This window comes from Myotis myotis, unplaced genomic scaffold (genome assembly GCF_014108235.1).
Source record: "Myotis myotis isolate mMyoMyo1 unplaced genomic scaffold, mMyoMyo1.p scaffold_m19_p_7, whole genome shotgun sequence".
In the NCBI taxonomy this organism is placed as follows: Eukaryota; Metazoa; Chordata; class Mammalia; order Chiroptera; family Vespertilionidae; genus Myotis; species Myotis myotis.
The window spans coordinates 35,797,634-35,817,069 of record NW_023416379.1 but is presented as its reverse complement, the minus strand read 5'-3'; the positions used below and the strand labels follow the sequence as shown (position 1 = coordinate 35,817,069).

General features: G+C 38.1%; 1 protein-coding gene across 1 annotated transcript; it reads right to left on the bottom strand.

The window, feature by feature from the left end:
• Positions 1-1,040: 1,040 nt before the first annotated feature.
• On the bottom strand, positions 1,041-19,383 carry TUBE1 (tubulin epsilon 1). The gene is made up of 12 exons (XM_036318265.1): positions 19,344-19,383; positions 19,176-19,249; positions 16,419-16,471; positions 13,981-14,038; positions 12,552-12,667; positions 10,459-10,580; positions 7,435-7,622; positions 6,618-6,793; positions 5,336-5,476; positions 3,009-3,149; positions 2,190-2,364; positions 1,041-1,891 (listed from the first exon to the last, which is right to left on the bottom strand). Exons 1-12 carry the CDS (start codon positions 19,366-19,368, stop codon positions 1,733-1,735), a joined length of 1,428 nt encoding a protein of 475 aa, XP_036174158.1. The 5' UTR covers positions 19,369-19,383; the 3' UTR covers positions 1,041-1,732.
• Positions 19,384-19,436: the final 53 nt, after the last annotated feature.

Below are 19,436 nucleotides of genomic sequence, written 5' to 3'. Positions count from 1 at the left end.
CATTAGGAGCTTTTAAAAAGTTTCTCCTACAAAGATATGTAGAATTTGAAAGTCTTAAAATTGAACTTACTTTAAAATGTATCTTATCTGCACTAATAAAAGAGAAACATGCAAATTGGTGTTACTCCGCTATGCCCATCAGCCAATCAGGATGAATATGCAAATTAACCCAAAAAAGGATGGTGGTTAATTTGCATATGCAGGCACAGAGCGAAGACTGAAGGCTCCACCCGAGGGAAGACGGAAGATAGCTGAAGATGACTGAAGACTGAAGAGGCTTGGCTTCTCTGCTGTGGTCAGAACAAAGGCCTGGGTCCCGGGTGCCGGAGGAAAACTGGTGCCAGCAGCCAGGGGAAGGAAGGCCTATTGCATGAATCTCTTCGTGCAATGGGCCTCTAGTAATTATATAATACACAATACTTTGTTCCACCTACATTTTCCATATATAATGGAAAAACTACACAATTTATAAGAAAATATTTCATTCTATAAAATAATCTGGAATACTTTGTTGAAGATGTGTAAAACACATATTAAAAATTTAAAACTTTATCTGCACTTCAACAATGTAGCCTAGGTTCCACTCAGATGGTAAGCAAGGTGAGCAAGATTCTAGATTTTCTTAAATAGGAGTAAAGTTAAACTGTAAACAAATTTATAATTTCCACTGCACTGTCCTGAATATCAGTTTATTAAGATTTCTGGAAAGAGAAAAATGAAATTTCATTGTCTACTGTTGACAATACCAGTTTTTTATACCAAATACTATAAAAACCAAAATTTCCAAGATAAAGACCAAGAACAGTATCCTTACTTTGAAAATGAAAGGAATTTTAAAAATGTAACACTAGAGAAAGCACACAAAAAATTATTTCGACTTGAAAATAATTTATTCCTCAAGATTACTTTCTGAAATGATAAATCCACATATGGCTTTGAAATATAAATTGTAATTAAAGATAAATAAATGTTAAAGATTACAACTGGAAATGATAGTAACTGGAACACTTTCTCTAGGCTATGATAGCCATTTACTATAAAGTTTGAAAGAAGACAAGTTTTGTAATGTTTGTATAGTAACAAGCAAAACAATGATAACAAGCACTGTTAAAAAATATGGACATTTATTATTTCAAAATCATCTAGTTTGATAAAAAAGCATTATATTTAAAAAGAATTTAATACAAATACATGTTAAAATAAATGTAAATTGTGACTCTTTTGAGTGAAAACAAGGTAACCCAAAGAAGAAACCAAAACTCAATAGTTGTCATAAAATCTTTCCCTGAGGTTAGTGGCCGTTACACAGAAATATTTATATTGTGGCTTCAACTCCCTGTACTTATTTTTTAAAAATCAGAAAAATTTAAACAGAATGTGAATACATAAATTATAAATAAATATAAAAATATATCTGTACAAGATTTGTAACTAAGACATGATTCTTATTGTATAAATACCTAACTATGAATATAAATAAAGTAAAATACTAAAGAACTGCATTCTCTCAATTTTAGAAAAAGGGAATTTTCTGAAGACAATGTTTGAAGTTAAGGTACTAGGACTTACTAATTTCACACACTGGTATTATCAACGGTGATTAAACAGAACTACTTTTGCAGACAAAATACTCCCTAATATGAAAAACACAAACTGGGCTCTCTGAATCACAAAAGTTCTGAAAAAGCAAGGTAAGATTACAGGAAAAGGAAAAGCATTTTTGGGTTCTGTTTTACACAGCGACACTCAGTCTGGGTAAGTCTTCCATGGGCATGCTTTTTGTGGCATCCAGTTGGCTGTATTCCTGGATGAGAGCTGATAAAGACGACACCGCTTCTGTAAAACAGCTTTCCTCCATCCCTTCAATTTGCAGGTAGTGATGAAGATGAGCCTGTAATTTAAAAAAACCGAATAATGTTGACTATTTTCAGGAAATGTGATACAATCCTATAATGTAAACATTCTGTATTAAAATGATAGTTCACTCAGATTTACAAGAGAAATGAGAACTATAAACTCACGAGATTTCTCATTTAGATGGTCTGAGTTAGCCTCTGCCCTTCAGTTATAAGCAGTGCAATGAATATAGGAGACAGACTCACCCTGATTTGTAATGGTACAATTCTTAAGAATACATCACAAATAGCCAAAATAAACACACATAGTTACAAATGTGTGCTGATAATTACCTTTTTCTTGTAGAGCCTCATGAATCTCTCTCTCAGTTCCAGGAAGGTAGGCTTTACACATGTGTTATTTGCTAAAGCTAATAATGAATGGGAATGGCCCACAGGAGGTACTGAACACAGGCTGGTTTTCCAGCCTTCTTGATTCCAGGAGACAAACTGTAGAGAAGGTTTCAATCTGAGATACAAAGACTCAAGGTAAGAATTAAGGTACTAAAAATGTCTGTCATATTACAGCAGCTCACATTAGGTAAACATCACTGTTACTGATGGTACCATTAGTTTATAATGTAAGTTATCTATTTTTTACTATTAGCAGTATTGTGGTCCAGTCTGACAGTGAACTAAGAAACATTTAGTAGGAGGACATTAGATTAGTTGTGTGGCGATTCATAAAGCTAGAAACACATTCCTTAACAACAGAAATCTGGGGATGAAAATAAAGAAAAGTATTATAATTTTTTTTTTTTACTTTGTAACTCAACAGAGCAGTTTTCTGAAGAATAGACTGAGAATAAATAGTAAAACATTAACTTAGAAGCAGTGTAGTGGTAATAATAAGTACAGTAACAATAGTTAAATTTTTCGAACACTCTCAGGAAATAAAACCTATCATTTAGTACTTAAAAATAACAACTTTGCACTATTCTTCTTCTTCTTCTTCATTTGAGAAAAATAAGGCTCAGAGAGGCTAAGTAGTTTGCTCAAGGTCATACTTTACTTAAATGGCTAGAGTTCGAAGAGAGACTATCCTAATTAATATGCTACACTGTCACAGCAGTACACATAACAAATTATCTTGAAAAAAATACAAACTCAAACCTTTCAATATTTCTGCGAAGATCTGAAATCTGGACATTTCCTCTAACCATGAGGGCACAGGCGAGGTAGAGACTGTGTTTGGGGTCGGCCTGAATTAGCTGGTGATCTTTACTAAAAGCATCTGAAAACATTTGATCCAACCTAGAACAATAAGAGTCATTGTTTATACAAAATATTACATCTTCCTTCTATGTATAACTATAACATGAAAAGACAGTCATCTGTAGGTAAATAAACTTTACATGCAAATATATTCTAAATCTCTGCTATAATTTTCTCAAAGCAATCTTTTACGGAATATGAGAAGAGAGGAAATGACATAATATCTTTTTTTTTTTAAATAAAAAGTTTTTACAATATATTGGTGATTTCAGGTATCTACAAAATGTTAACTATATCATTAGTGAGCTCTATAAAATGCTGATTTCGGGAACTTGTGTCATTATTACTTATTTCAGTACTAGAGGTCTGGTGTACAAATTCGTTCAGGGGTGGGGTCCGGCTGGCTGGCCCCGATGGGGGCTGATCAGCTGCGGGAGGTTGGCCAGCCAGCCCCATCTCTGATTGGGGTCAGGGGCCGATCTGGGCCCCTATCAGGCTAGTTGGTCCCTGCAGTGTGCATCATAGCAACTGGTTGTTCTGGTCATTTTGCTTTTATATATATAGATGCTTATCTACTTGCATAGTACCAGAACTATCAAAACTAATTAAAAGCCTCAATACTAAGAGAAAATGACTTTGTCTCTTTAAAATTATCATAAATCAGGAATAATCATGAGGAAACTATCAAAGACAATAATAGGCTCCCCTATAAAACATGAAACTCTGTAGTAGTGTTCCTGAAGAGGGAGACTTTTAAGTGAATGAAGTCTTTTAAAAAAAAAAATTTTTTTTATTGAGAGAGGAAGGGAGAGGGAGATAGAGACATCAATGATGAGAGAATCATTGATCAGCTGCCTCCTGCACAACCCACACTAAGAATCGAGCCCACAATCCAGGCATGTGCCCTGACCAGGAATCAAACCGTGAACTCCTGGTTCATAGGTTGATGCTCAACCACTGAGCCACGCTGGCTGGGCGTGAATGAAGTCTTTTAACTTCATTCTTTAATCCTTTAGTTAAAGAGGGGAAGGTTAGGGTGACTGACAAAGTTTATATCTAACAATACAGACTTGTTGGTCCTCAACATGGTCCCACTTAATTCAATACAATTATGATAAGGTTCCTTTGATAGGCCTTGCCAGAGCTATGTGTGCTGATTCTGCAGAAAGCCTGGGAAAAGCAACTGGAATCACACTATGCTGCCTATTCATTCAACAGATATTTACTAAATACCAGGCAAGGCATGGTTCTAAGTGCAAGAAATCCAGTTGTGAACACCAAGAAAAAATTTCCTACTCTAATGGAGCCTACATCATATGCTGATATTCCTACAGCAAGAAGGATAGAGGACTCCCTTAGGAAATGGTGAAATTTGGGGGACTCATGAATCCTCCACTATTATATTCAAAATTTTGGTGTGTATGTGCTTTCTGGCATTTTTATGGAGTCAAGGAAACCCAGGAAAGGTTAAGAATTGCTGAACAACGGTGGTCAAACTCATTTCTTAATTTATCTTTTGTCACAAAATATAAAAACTAGTAAGCAGGTATTTATAATTATTGGATACTTTATTTACATAAGAAACATGAAATTTCAAAAAAACATACACACTCATGTACTTATTATTTTCATTTGATAAAAATGAACTGGGTACAGGACTAACATTTATTATTTAACTAGAGGCCCGATGCACCAAATTCATGCAAGAGTAGGCCTTCCTTCCCCTGGCTGCAGCATCGGCCTCTCTCTGGCACCCGGGACCCGGGCTTCCCTCACAGCGCTGGCTTTGTCTGGAAAGACGTCCGGTCTAATGAGCATATTATGCTTTTATTATTATAGATACACCCAACAGGGATATGATGAAGGTACTCAAACTCTCCGTTTTACAGAGGAGAAAAACTAAAATAAAAGTAGTGGCTCAGTTGCTAGTAGTATGTGAAAGAATTAGAATTCAAACTTAAGTATGTCAAACTTCAATGCTCTTAAATCTTGTATTTTATTATTTTTCATAAGCTTAAAAGTTTAGTTATTAGAATTAACTTCAAATAGTTTAATATTGACATTTTAAAAAGTAATAATTCCTAAATAAAGAAGCATTCATTAAATGGAAAAATGGCCGCCATCAACTAATTTTTATATATTTCTCACAAAGAAATAGTTAATATAAACATTTCTTTTAAAAGATAACTCAAGTTCTCAATTGGAATAAAGTTACTACAGCTTACCTTCGAGGTGGAATGTTAACATCTGCCAGTGTATACAGAGGTGTTAGGCTTGACACAAGATAATGCAGTTGAGGAAAAGGAACTAAATTCATGCTGATTTCATTAAGGTCCATATTAAGGGATCCTTCAAACCTCGCAGAGCTAAAACATTATATTAAAGCATGAGAAAAAAGTTTAATTTTAAAGTTATATATTTTAAGTGTAGCTTGATTTACTTAGCAGGAATGTTCTTAAATCCTCTCAATGCTCTGTTATTCAGTAGAGAACATATACTCTTTTCCCCCTATATTAGTGAAATTCAGTATCATGGATATGATGTATAAAGATAACTAAAATACAACACAACTTCTATAGCAACTCTTATTTCGGGCTTACCTGAGGTATAACTAACACACTATTACAGTTGCTCATTTCATATGTATATAAAAATATCTTACTTAAAACAGACTTTAGATTGAGTTAAACACATTAGTTAATAATTATTTACTTATTCTGTAATCTTTACTAAATTCCTCAGGTGTCTGCTTAATAAGTTTTATACTTTAGAATATAATAATGCTGAAGCAATCTTTTAGATTAAAGTCAAGGAAATATTTTGGATCAGCTAATGAGAAGATATAGATCAGCTGGTTTTAAAGATTAAAACATTCTATAGCCAAAAAAAAAAAGTTTACTTTTGTCTAAACAAGTGTTTCTCAAGTGTGTCTACCACAAAACCTTTTATTATTTTAACACCTGTTAATATTCCATGTAATATACCTAGGGAAATGCTCGTTTGGAGCCATAGAAATTAAAATTCTGGTTCTTCACTCAAAGATTTGAAATCACTAGAAAAAATAAAATCCTATATAATAAACATATAATATGCAAATGATTGTTATGCTGTGAAGCGTAACAACTGACCACGTAACGACCGGATCACAGATCAGCATGAGGGTGGGGCAGTGAGGTACAAGCGGGTGGGGAGAGCTACAGGAGGGGGCAGGGCAGCAAGCTATGAAGGGGGATGGGGGGGCAGAGGGAGCTACAGGAGAGCAGCAGCGAGCTACTGGCTACAAGTGGGCGGCGGAGAGCTACAGGAGGGGGCAGGACAGCAAGCTATGAGGGGGGTGGAGGAGAGAGGGGGTAGGGGGAGCTACTGGAGGGCGGCAGCGAGCTACTGGTGCACTAGTAAAAACATAAGAAGTTTTGACAACTTAGAATAACTAAAAAATGCTATTATAAACACAGCAAAGTTTTGAAGTTTTTAAACTGTCCTTAGGTATACCACCCATAGGATTACCTTGTTAGGTTGAGCAGCAAATTTGCCACAATGTTGTTCATCGCATCAAAGGGCTTTTCCTGCTGCTTTTTAAAAGCCCCAGCACTTGAAGTAACCAGACTCTTTGGCTTTACAGCTGTACCCAGCTTTCCAGAATTCACCACAAGGTCAATTTTGCTAATGATGTCAAATAAGGACTTTTAAGAGAAAAATATTGAGAGAGAAGTTATTAGGAAGAGTGGACATAGATAGCATTCTATCAGGAAAGAAAGAAGAGTAAGAAAACAAATTAAACTTTTCTCTTAGATGGGAAGGCTGAAAAGTAAAGAATGTTTCATCTAAGCATAACACAGGAATGATTATATGCGCAATCCTATCTAATAATAGACAAACATGGTAATTGACCGTACCTTCGCTATGCCTCCCATTGGCTAATCAGCATGATATGCAAATTAACCACCAACAAAGATGGTGGCTAATTTGCATACTGCAGGCAGGGTGGGACAGCGCCATCCCGCCTGTCCTGCCGCCATCTGGGCCTGCTATTTGCCACCCAGGGCGGCGGGCGTCCATGTGCGACCCAACCCGGGGCAGCAGGGCGGGAGAGCGTGGCTCCTCTGTCACCCCAGCTTCCTCATCACAGCTCCCGTGGGGGCCTAAGCCTTTAGTCGGACATCCCCCGAAGGCTCCCTGGCTGCCAGAAGGATGTCTGACAGGTGGACATCCCCAAGGGGTTCTGGACTGCAAATGGGCTGAGGGACCGCCCCCCCCCCCAAGTGCACAAATTTTTGTGCACCAGGCATCTAGTATATACATAAATTAAAATGTCATTTCTTACTTGGTTGTCAATGGGCAACACACAGTCTGCATGCTCATTAAGTTCCTTCATTGCCAAGATGCTATTGTAAGGTGAAGTTATGACATCATCCTCACCAGAAGGATAAATTGAAGTCACAAATCTGTATACTTCTGGGAATTCATCTTCAAGTACCTTTAAAAGAAATGTGCCAAGTCCAGATCCTGTGCCTGAGGATTAAATTTCAAAAAGATAACAAAGAGCATAAATGGTTCAGAATATAATGTAAGGAACTTGGAATTTTATGGTGTTTCTTTTTTGGTGGAAATATATATTAAGAACTTTTAAACTTATTCCTGTGATTATATAGTAACTCATCAAATTTCAGATAAGGAGATTAAGACAACATGGGTAGTGAGGCTTAAAGTTCTGAATTCAATGTCTGGCCCTTACTGTGAGGTTGGGAGGGCTTTCTATATTTCACTCTTTTTCACATTAAAGTTATACCTATATGATGTCAAAGAACTGATTGAAGGACAAAAAAAATTCAACTAAGACAGCATTCAATCCACATTTGATATTAGGCAACTTAAAACAAAAAGCAAAACTATCTTAACATCTTTGGTGGAGTACAGAATAGCTCAGTTGGTTAGAGCGTAGTCCCATCATGCCAAGGTTGCAGGTTCAATCCCTGGTCAGGGCACATACAAGAATCAGCCAACCAATGAATATATAAATAAGAGGAACAACAAACCGAAGTTTCTCTCTCTCTCTCTCTCTCTCTCTCTCTCTCTCTCTCTCTCTCTCTCTCTCTCTCCTTCTCTTTTGCTCTCTCCCTCTCTCTGAAACAAACAAACAAAAAAGGTGATGATGTTAAAAATACTAGATAGAAGTGAGGAAGGTTTTTTTGGTTAATCTTTAAGGAGAAGGACTTTCTAAGCATTATACAAAACCAAAGCTATTATAGAAAAGACAGTTTTGATCCCATGAGAAATAAAAACTTATATACATAGATAAAGAAAACCCATAAACTAATAAAAAGGCAAACTTAAGAAGTAATCTTCAACACATATGATGGAGGACTAAATTTCTTTAATAAAGAGGTCGCACACATCAACAACCAAAAAATTAAGAATAATGGGCTAAGTATATAAATATCTTAAAATAAATCAAATGGAAAAGAGATATGAAGATGCTCAACCTATCTTCTAAATAAAGAAATACAATTTAAAACAATATAATTTTGAACATATTAGATTTATGTCTCATAATACTTGGTGTTGATGATAGTATCGGGAAATAAACTTTTATAAATTGTTGCTAATTATATGGGTTGGTGCAATAATGTAAGAAGGTATTTAGTAAAGAATCAAAATTTTAAATGTACATATTCTTTGGTCTCTTTCTGGGAATATTGCCTACAGCTATAGTGACACAAGTGAACAGAGATGTATGTACCAGGTGTTCATTGGGGATTGTTTGTAATAACTAAACGCCATAAATAACTTAACATCCACTAAGGAGGACTGACTTTAAAAGTTATTACCTATTTACACAATTGGAATCTCTGAGACAGTTGATATTGAAAGACATGTGAGAAAAATATAAAGTAGAAAAATTATAGAATAATACATATTGCATGATCTTGTTTATGTAAAAATACACACACAAACTTTTAAGAGGCATAGAAAATATCTGGAAGAATGACACTGGCAAACTTAATTACCTGTAAAGAGAGACACTAGAGGTTGAATGTGGGATAGGAGACCATCATTTTTAACCTTCAGTATTATTTAAATTATTTTTGTTATTTTCAGTGAATTGTGAATTATAATCTTCTGAGATTTTGGAGGTACCATAATGAACTATAAATCAAACTGTGTTTTATTTTAATTACTTAAACTTGCATGTTAATTATACAATCACAAGGAAAATTTGTTTCTTAATTTAATGATGGTCTTCTATAGGCATGGATTCATAGCAATTATGATTTTAACTTAAAAATCGTAGGTATGTTTAACCTACTGAATAAATAGATATGTTTAACCTGCTGAATATAAAATCTTAATCTCAGATTGGAGAAAAAAACTCGGCAAATTTTTCTTTTAAAATTGGATAATCCTAGTATGAAATTAGCAGATTATGATCTGTTTCTATTTCCTAAATAGGGAAGCAAAATACTTCACTTGCAAGGGGGAAAAGAGCAATGCAAACCACTTATTGTAGGTCAAGGTAATTAATTACCACATGAGAAATGATTTAGAGGAGTTGGCTAAAATTATTTCTTTTATTTATTTCGTATTGAACAAAACAAAGGTGTGAAGGTGGTTAGAGAAAGGATGGATTCTGATGTATATATTTTATCCTCACCCAAGGATATGTTTGATTTTGGAGAGAGTGGAAGGAGAGGAAGAAAGGAAGGAGGGAGAAAGAGAAAGAGAAAGAGGAAGAGGAAGAGCAAGAGCAAGAGAAAGAAAGACATAGAGAGACAGAAAGAAACATCATTGATTGGTTGCCTCCCACATGTGCCCGGACAGGGGATCTAACCTGAAACTTAGGTATATGCCCTGACCAGGAATCAAATCCCCAACCTTTTAGTCTAGGGTGATGCTCCAACCAAGTGAGCCACCGGCTAGAGTGGATTCTGATATTCTTTTGCAAGCAAACCTGTGAACATGCCAGAAATACCTAGCTTTAGTTAGGATAAGGGACTGCACAAGCAAACTCTTAGGAGAAAGTGAGCATTCCCCCAAAGCTCATATATAATAACATGTAACTGGAAATGTAGTAAAAGAATCTAAAGGCAGAAGAAGAAAAAAATTTCAGATTCCATTCTATTGACTCTTTTTTTCCTATTGGCTCTTAAAAGGATTAATTTTTTAAATGGTAATACTTTGATAAATATTAAGATGAAAACCTGTTGCTATGTATATACATTCATAAACACACACTCTCTTAATTGTTCTCTCTTTATCAAGCATAGAACTGAAAACAAGACTTATGTTTGCAAATGACTTCCCAGTTTCATTTTCATATTGTTACAGGTAAAGGAATGAATAACTTTACCTCCTCCCATGGAATGTATTATAAAAAAACACTGCAAACAATCACAGTGCTCTGCTGACTTTCTGAGTTTCTCTAAAATCTGTTCCTGATAAAGACTGCCAAAAACTTTGTGCCCCACAGCCCTGGAAAAAAAAAAGATTAAAAAACATTCCTTACATTTACTATTTCAAGATTTTTATTTCTGATCTAAATGAAAATATTACAGAAAACTTGAAAAAGTATTTTTACCATATTAAGTAACTCCTATTCCTGTTTCATATCAATAAAATAATATGATATCTCAATGACAGTAGGTAGAAAATTTAGTAAATATATATTTATAAATCCTCAGATATCCTGATAAGAGAGCTCATTATCAATGGATATTAAACTATGGTGTTCCTCTCTTAACTTTTGCTTAAGATATAATTACAACAAAACAAGATTTTAAGTAAACTCCAATTGCAGAGAATTTTACATATTAAAAAGCAGAATATAGTCAACTGGAAAGACAACAAATTTAAAGCTATTTTGATTTAAAATATGAGAAAAAAATTGGTCACATCATGCTATTACTAGAAGAAATGGCACACAGTAAAAACTGATATTCATGAGGATCTGTAAACCTTTTTACCCGCCAAAATTTGCAAGTTCACTATTATGAACTAAAAAATAAGCATGATTTCCTGGCAACCGGGAGTCAGGTATAACTCAAAAGTTACAGAATAAGTTATTCAACAATTAGAGAAAAGCCAGTTAGGTAGTCAGGTGGATTCACTTAGTGACTGGTTCTCCCAAAATGACTCTCCCAGAACACAGATTCAAATTCATGCTTTAGTAAAATTATGCATCACTACACATTGTGAACCTGAGGGACTGACTGCACATATTTAAAATAATAAATATTAGATTTGCAAATAGAGAGGAGCTACTTAATTTATTAAAAATCTCAATGTAAATAATTAAATGATCATTGTTAGAGCTTTTTTCCCCTTAAGGGGAAGCAACCATTGTACTTTAACCCCTAGAGTGGCGGGGAGCGCGATCGCGCTCCTCCTGTCTTTCGCCAAAAGTGCAGGGAGCGCTATGGCACTCCTCCTGCAGTGTCACTATTAGATGCTAGTAGTTCACTCTTTATTGACAGATGGCACCTAAGTGCAGATTACTTGTGATGCCGAATGTTTGTAGTTCTAAAATTGACCACTGGCATTTATCTGCCTAATTTTTTACAGGTACTACGATTTTATGAAGTTTACTCAGATTTTGTAGCCCTAAAGCTTCGAAATGGCGTCCAGTTCTAAGTCTGCTTTTACTAGTGATGATGATATTGCTAAATATGTCAATTCTTGCTGTGAAGATGAGGATTTTGTGGAAGATATTGGAAAAGGGTGTCCCTCTATTTTTACATTATATGTTTTGTTCAAATTTTTTTTCTACTAGTATTTTATAATACAATCAGCAAACAATAGATGTCAAAGATGAAAACAAATGTAGTAAAGGTTTCCTTAAGTTTTTGAATATGTAACTTCATTTACTTGCGATTCATAATTTTTTTCCTAAACTGCTGTAAAATCAGCAAAAATGCCTTGGAAATTTTAGCATAGTTCCTAGGATATTGGTTGGCACTCAAAGGGTTAAGGGCCAAACAGAACCTCAGGCTGAACTTCAATACTGGGACACTATTCAAGGGTTAAGGGCCAAACAGAGCCTCAGGCTGAACTTGAATACTGGGACACTAATACTGGCTTGCATCTCTGTATCAATTCTATTGGAGAACTTGATAGAATCAAATACTATAGGTAAGAGAAGAGTTTATAATAACACTTAAAACTTTTGTCACTATTTAGTATTATGCAAGAACCAATTTACAACGAGAAATTTAGTAAATCAATTTTTCATGAATCATGTTTTTCTTTAAAAAGATGAGAAAGAATAATTTCCAAAAAGTATGAAATACCATTCTTTATCAAGGAAAAGATGATGGGGGAAAGGCCTAGAGTTAGGTATGGCACGTTCTATTTTGATTTCATGTCAGCAGGACCTATTAGAATGAAGAAAAGATTGCTCATTTTTTTCTGAAGACATTTCCATTTTAATGGTCAGCATATTCTCACCAATTATTCCCTGAGCCAGAGATATCAGTGATGAGCTGCTTGCTATCAAATACATCTCTCAAAGGTCCCTGTAGAATTTCATTGACGACACCTTCCTCCATGTCAATTAAGACAGCCTGAGAAGGAGAAATAAAATTGAATTAACATATTTTTCTTTAGTTAGTCACTCTGTAAGTGAAAATAACTTATGAGTAAAAGTTGCATTGTTCTTCTAATTTAAGCTTAATCAGATCTCTATTTGAATCTTTATGTAGACTCTGATATAAGAATTAAAAATAATTTCACTCTGCTTGAAAGGTGAAATCCAATAAAAGATGGATTCTAAACTCTTACCCTACTCCAAATTACCAAGTGGAGGGAAAAAAATTTGAATAATCCCCTCAACTGATGTTCTAACTATTGTTTTATTCATGTGCTTATGTAACTGTAAATTTTTTGAGAACAAGGTCTCAGAAATCTAGAAGGTAACCTTACCAGAGAAAATTTTCAATGTAAGGTGCATTAATGCATTTGTTTACTAGGAGCAACCATGCTGCTCGTTGTGAATTGCAGCCTGAAATTGTCAATTCAAGCCATAAATTTACTATTTAGTAAAAGCCAAAGCACTAGGTAGATGTCAAAGATGACAACAGGGTCCCTCCCCAAGTAACTCACAATCTAATTCATTACCACAAACTTTTCTGACATGGGAGATAACCTCTATTACTAAGAACACCAGAATAAAAAACTCATAAACTTAACTATGGAAAGAAACAGAGAAGACTAGAAAGAAATATAGCAAAATATATAGCCAAAGGAAATATAGCAGAGATAGGGTGGCAGTAGGATTATATACCCCCTATCCTTGCTGTCTCATGCTTTACTTCCCATATTTTCCACAGTGAGGAAAAAGAGGGAAAATGTTAAATAAATAAAGCAAAGCTGAAAAAAATATTATGAAATAACCTTAGAGTACACTATAAAGCTATTAACTTTTTGATTCAGTGTCATAGAGGGGTTTTTAAGTGCTTGTGATCATGTCATGTTAAGCACTTACTACATATGCCACTGTTCTAAGTGCTTATATGTACCACCCCATTAAATCCTCACAAACCTACTTTATACACCAGGAAACTGAGGACTGGGAAAGTTACCTAACTTGGCTATGATCACTGAGGTAGTAAGTGGTAGAGCTGAGATTCAAATCTGGATAGCCTGGGTGTAGAATACTGACTCTTAACCACCAAATTATATGCTCTACCATTTTATTGAGGGGAGACAGTCAAGTTTGATATTTATAGAGTACTGAGTCCAGTGGAGTTACAATTTGTGAATTCAATTATTTATGTAGTTAATTAACTATGCTATTGTAAACTGGCAATTAAAATAGTATTACACAGTATATTAGAAATACATGCGATATAAGAATCCAAGTGTATATATATCTTACCCGTGCTTTTAAAGAACAAATTTTCCCCTTGGAAATGCTGCCACCATCACCAACCATTCTGAAAGATAAAAAATAATAAAATAAAAAAATCTTAAGATCTTCCATGGTTATTAGTGCTATCAGGTAATAAAGTTAACTTCCATTTATATAATAAAGCTACTCATAGGCCAGGTGAGACAGACACAAAAGATAACAAAGGAGCCACCATTCCTAATCTACCTCCCATTACACTAAAAAAATGAGGTACTTATTTCCCTGGCTTTCTTTGTAGTTAGTGCTGGCCATGTAATCCAGTTCCGGCTAATGAGATAAAAAGGCCCAGATGCAGTTGGTGCCAATTCTTCTGCCTTCCTACCTTGAACAAGATTATGATGTGATTCATAGATTGGAGGCTGCCATTTCATAGTTATGAAGTAACAAACATAAGACAAAAAGTCAACACACTAAGGATAATGATACGATAGACAGTATCTTGGTGTTAAAGGCACTTCTCCAAACCTAGAACATACAAATTCCTGGTTTATTTTTATCTGAGATAACTGGATACCTTTATTGCTTAAGCCACCATTAATGAAGTTTCCTGTTGTAGCTAAACACTTAACGAATGTACTATTGACTATATACCACTGACTACCTAAGGGTGTTCCTAGAATTTCATGTTGAACATAGTTACCAAAGTAAATAATCTAGGACCAAACATAGTGTACGAGTCAATGTTGTTTACAAGAAGACACAATATATGAAAGGCAGCAGAATTAAGCATAAAATGCTGTAGGTCAAAGGTTGATAAACTAGGATCCTCTGAGCAGCTGTTTGTTTCTTAAATAAAGTTTTATTGGAACATAGCTACACCCTTTTGTTTATGAACTTTATATCTGCAAAACTTAAAATATTTACCATCTGACCCTTTACAGAAAAGGTCTGCCTCAAATTTACCTACCTGCTATAGGTAAATTTCTATCATGCTGTTAAAAAGGTATGATCATTTCCTTAAATAGATAAAGAAGCGTACACAAAGAAGTGATCTTGTTTTCAAAATATTTTTTGTACTAATTTATGGAATCAATTCTACATATGTTGATAGTACATGGAAACAGCAATATGCCAAGCCCCTTCTCCCCTTCATCCCAAACTCGATACAGGGGAAATAAAAATGCTCGCAGGTTAATTATGAAACAGTAGATGACAGTATAGTTATGTGAAGTCACCTTATTCAGAGGGACTAGCTCCCAGGCTGAGTCTCAAATATGTAACATTCAATGAAAGGACTGGCCACCAAGAATAGAGGGGGTGGGAGTTGGAATTTAGTAGAAGCATCTGAAAGGAAGTATTACAACAGCAAATTTGAGTCTCTTAATAGGATTTAGGGGAGAGGATGTTTTAGTTCACAAACAAGAGGGAATCTAGTCCATGATTAGGTATTTCCATATAATGAAGGTAAATGACACCGGCTATCAGGGCAATACACTGAACTACTCTTGGTCGCCATGGTCACTAAACAACCTTCTATTACTTAGCTTTTCAGGTAGATTTCCCACAGAAGAGAATGTGCTTCTGAAGGAAAATGAGTGACTAGTCTTCTTGAGTTATAGTTTCTACTGCCAATTAACTTTGACTTTGACTACATTGACTTTCCACTTTTAGTTTGGTGCATCTGTCTGTAGTATACAGCACTGGACCCAAGTCCACAAGGTTTCTGGGTTTGCAAGCCTGAGGGTCAGACTCTGGAATTCATCATGAAGGAGGTAATTGCCTCAAATACCCAAACAATTAATTCAAATTAGAACTGGTATTTTTACTGAACTAGATTAAAACCGGATATGAAGTATATCTTTTTCAGCTCAAGCCCACCACAGTTTGGCTTTAAGTGTTTTGAAAATGCATGAACTTAATAATTTAACATTAAAAGCTATGAATAAACCTTGAATGTCAAATTACTTTTTCAGATACAAGATGATATGAAGAAATATATCCTTTATTAAATAAACCAAAGAAATTTGACAATTGCCCTTTTCCCTCTCAGCACATTTTACTTGTAGAGCACATATTCCTGACCACAAATAACATTCCAGAAATGTAAACAATATACTTTTCTTTCAAAAGATAAGCCATTACTGGATGCATTAACAAGATACACAAAGAGCAATTTTTAGCAGTCCTTTAAGTGAAACTTGATTTAGAGGTCAAATTTAGAAAAGGTGTACTAAAGGTCCTTTTTGTTGCTTAAGATAGTCTTAAGAGAAAACCCATTGTCCTGCTCTGAAGAGTGACACAAGAATAGTAATGTTATGAGAATAATGAGAAATATGCTTTTAATAAGAAAAACAAACAAAAAAGCCAGACAAGTTCTTTACAGTTATCAGCTTTGAAGGACTCTCTTCCAATCTGTGCAGGAAGAGTAATCATTACTCTATGTGATATGCATCCTCTCATCTTACCTGGTATCCACGTTTCTAAAGAAGCTGCTTATTGCCTCATCATAAATTCCTTTCTAAAAAGAAAGAACATATTGACAGCATTTCATTAAGTTTTGCCTCTTTCCCAAAGGAAGTCCTTGCCATTTAATAACCCCACAATATGGTAACAGCTGGAGCCTGACTATGAGAAGAAAAAGCAAGTTATCACAGGATGCTTAGACCCAGTCTTCCAATCCATAGAAGACAAAATGTCCTGAGATCTAGGAGTTCAGTTCAGGGAAGGGTGGTGAAGTCCCCGAGAACCCTAGAATCAAGAGAGCTTTCTCTGAATTCCAGGTGATCATTTTAAAAGCCAACTGGTTAAATCAGGGAATAAATAATGGCACACATGTTACCTCTTTTACATTTTTTTTTTTTTTGGCACAGATCTCCCTCGAGGGCCCCAACCGCCTCCCAGGACACAGACCTACGTCAGAGGCTCAGTCCTACATAAGGGTCTAGACCATTATGCCAGGGTCCAGAAGTCCATCCCGGGGCCCAGAACTCGACCCCGGAATCCAGTCTTTTATCATAGTATAGACATCCACAGTAGTCCAGACAACAATTCCATGACCCAGAGGTCCAGCCCCTGACACAGAACTCCGCCCGGGACCCAGATCTCCCTCCGGTGCCGAGACTACTCTTCGGGACCCAGACCTACATTCAGGCATCAGACCTCCATCCGGGTCCCAGGCCTTTATGCCATGGCCCAGAAGGCAATCCCGGGGCGCAGACTTCAAACGCAGAATCCGGGCTTGTATCAGGGTGCCAGATCTCCATGCGAAGTCCAGAACACCAGTCCATAACTCAGAGTTCCAGCCCATGAGCCAGACCTCTCCCCAGGGCCCACACTTCCCTCTGGGGCCTGAACCGCCCTCTCAGGACCAACCTAAATCCAGGGCTCAGACCTACATTCGGGTCCCAAAACTTAATGCCAGGCACCGGAAGTTCACTTCGGGGCCCAGACCTCGAATCCAGTATCCAGGCCTTTATCGTAGTCCAGACATCAACAGTAGTTCAGACCACAATTCCATGATGCAGAACTCAGGCGAGATTCCAGACCTCCACCTGGGGCTGGAACCGCCCTTCTGGGACCAGGACCTACATCCAGGGCTCAAACCTACATCTGGGTCTCAGACCTTTATGACAGGGCCCAGAAGGCAATCCCGGGGCCCAGACCTCAAACCCAGAATCCAGGCTTGTATCAGGGAGTCAGATCTCCATCCATAATCCAGACCACCAGTCCATAACCCAGAAGTCCAGCCAATGAGCCAGACCTCCCCCCAGGGCCTAGATCTCCGTCTTGGGCCCGAACCGCCCTCCCAGGACCCAGCCCTACATCCAGGGCTCAGACCTAGATCCGGGTCCCAGACCTCAAACCCAGAATCCAGTCTCGTATCAGCGGGCCACATCTCCATCCTTAGTCCATACCACCAGTCCATAACCCAGAGTTCCAGCCCAAGAGCAGACCTCCCCGCAGGATCCAGACCTCCCTCCGGGGCCTGAACCGCCCTCCCAGGACCCAGACTTAAATCGAGGGCTCATACCTACATCCAGGTCCCAGATCTTCATGGCAGGGCCTAGAGGCCATCAAAGGGCGTAGACCTCAAACCCAGAATCCAGGCTTGTGTCGGGGGGCCAGATTTCCATTTGAAGTCCAGAACACCAGTACAAAACCCAGAGTTCCAGACCTCAAGCCAGACCTTCCCCTAGGACCCACCCACCCCGCCGAGGCCCCAACTGCCCTCCCAGTACCTGGACCTACATCCGGGGCTCAGACCTACATGCAGGTCCCAGACCCTCATGCCAGAGCCCAGAAAGCCATCCCAGGGCCCGTACCTCCAACCCAGTATCCAGTCCTTTACCCTATCCCCGACATCCACAGTAATGCAGACCACCACTCCATGACCCAGAGATCCAGCCCCTGACCCAGACCTCCACCGGGGCTCAGACAGTCCTCCATCCCCAGACCTCTCTCCCAGGACCCAGACCTACATCCGGGGCTCAGACCTATATCAGGGTCCCAGACCTTCATGCCAGGGCCCAGAAGGCATTCCCTGGGCCCAGACTTCAAACCCAAAATCCTGTATCAGTCGGCCAGATTTCCACCCGTAGTCCACACCCCCAGTCCATAACACAGAGGTCCAGCCCACGAGCCAGACCTTCCCCCTGGGCCCAGACCTCCCTCAGGGCCTCAACCACCCTCTCAAGACCTAGAGCTACATCTGGGGCTCAGACCTACATCTGAATCCTAGACCTTCACTCCAGTGCTCGAAAGTCTTCCCGGGTCCGGGACCCTGAACCCAGTATCCAGTCCTTTATCATAGTCCAGACATCCACAGTAGTCGAGACCACCATTCCATGACCCAGCTGTCCAGCCCCTGACCCAGACCTCCACCTGGGGCCCAGACCGCCCTCCAGTGCCCCGACCTTTCTCCCAGGACCCAGACCTACATCAGGGCATCAGACCTACATACTATCTGATTGGTCTTCACCAGAATCCTGATAAAAGATGAGACCCTGATTATTAGGGGAAGGTGTTCAGTTTCGTGTAGTCTATTAGGTGTCTAACGCCAATATACGTTTCCATGCCAATTAGTTCTGCAGTTTGTTCTTCACTGACAGGATCCCATATAACGCATATCGGTCAGATACAAGCCCAATAGAGTAAACCCTGCTTCTCTGTAGGAGGAGCCTCTTTGACAGGCGAGGGGGTTCCGGGGAGGGGGCGGCCGGTACCTGGTTGACCGAGGCGTGCTCCCTCAGCGCCAGGTCCCAAAAGCAGCAGCCGATCTGGTTTCCGCACTGGCCCACTGCGATCGGGGAGAGGAAGGAAGGAGGACAGACATTAGAGGGCCCCGCTGGGCTCCGCGCCGCCAGGGTCCTCACCCTCCCGGGGCAGCTCACCCTGAACGATCACCGACTGGGTCATCCCGCGGAGCGGCCGGTCCCGCGCCCTCAGGCACCCGCTCCCGCTTTCAAATTCCCCGCCCACCGAGG

Excerpts from the sequence above, each read along its gene's own strand:
- TUBE1 (XM_036318265.1), bottom strand. The coding sequence starts at position 19,368 with ATGACCCAGTCGGTGATCGTTCAGG. Across the intron at positions 10,581-12,551 it reads TCTGGCTCAGGGAATAATTG|GGCTGTGGGGCACAAAGTTT; the intron begins GTGAGAATATGC and ends TTTTTTTTCCAG. Across the intron at positions 5,477-6,617 it reads TTGCTGCTCAACCTAACAAG|CTCTGCGAGGTTTGAAGGAT; the intron begins GTAATCCTATGG and ends ATAATGTTTTAG.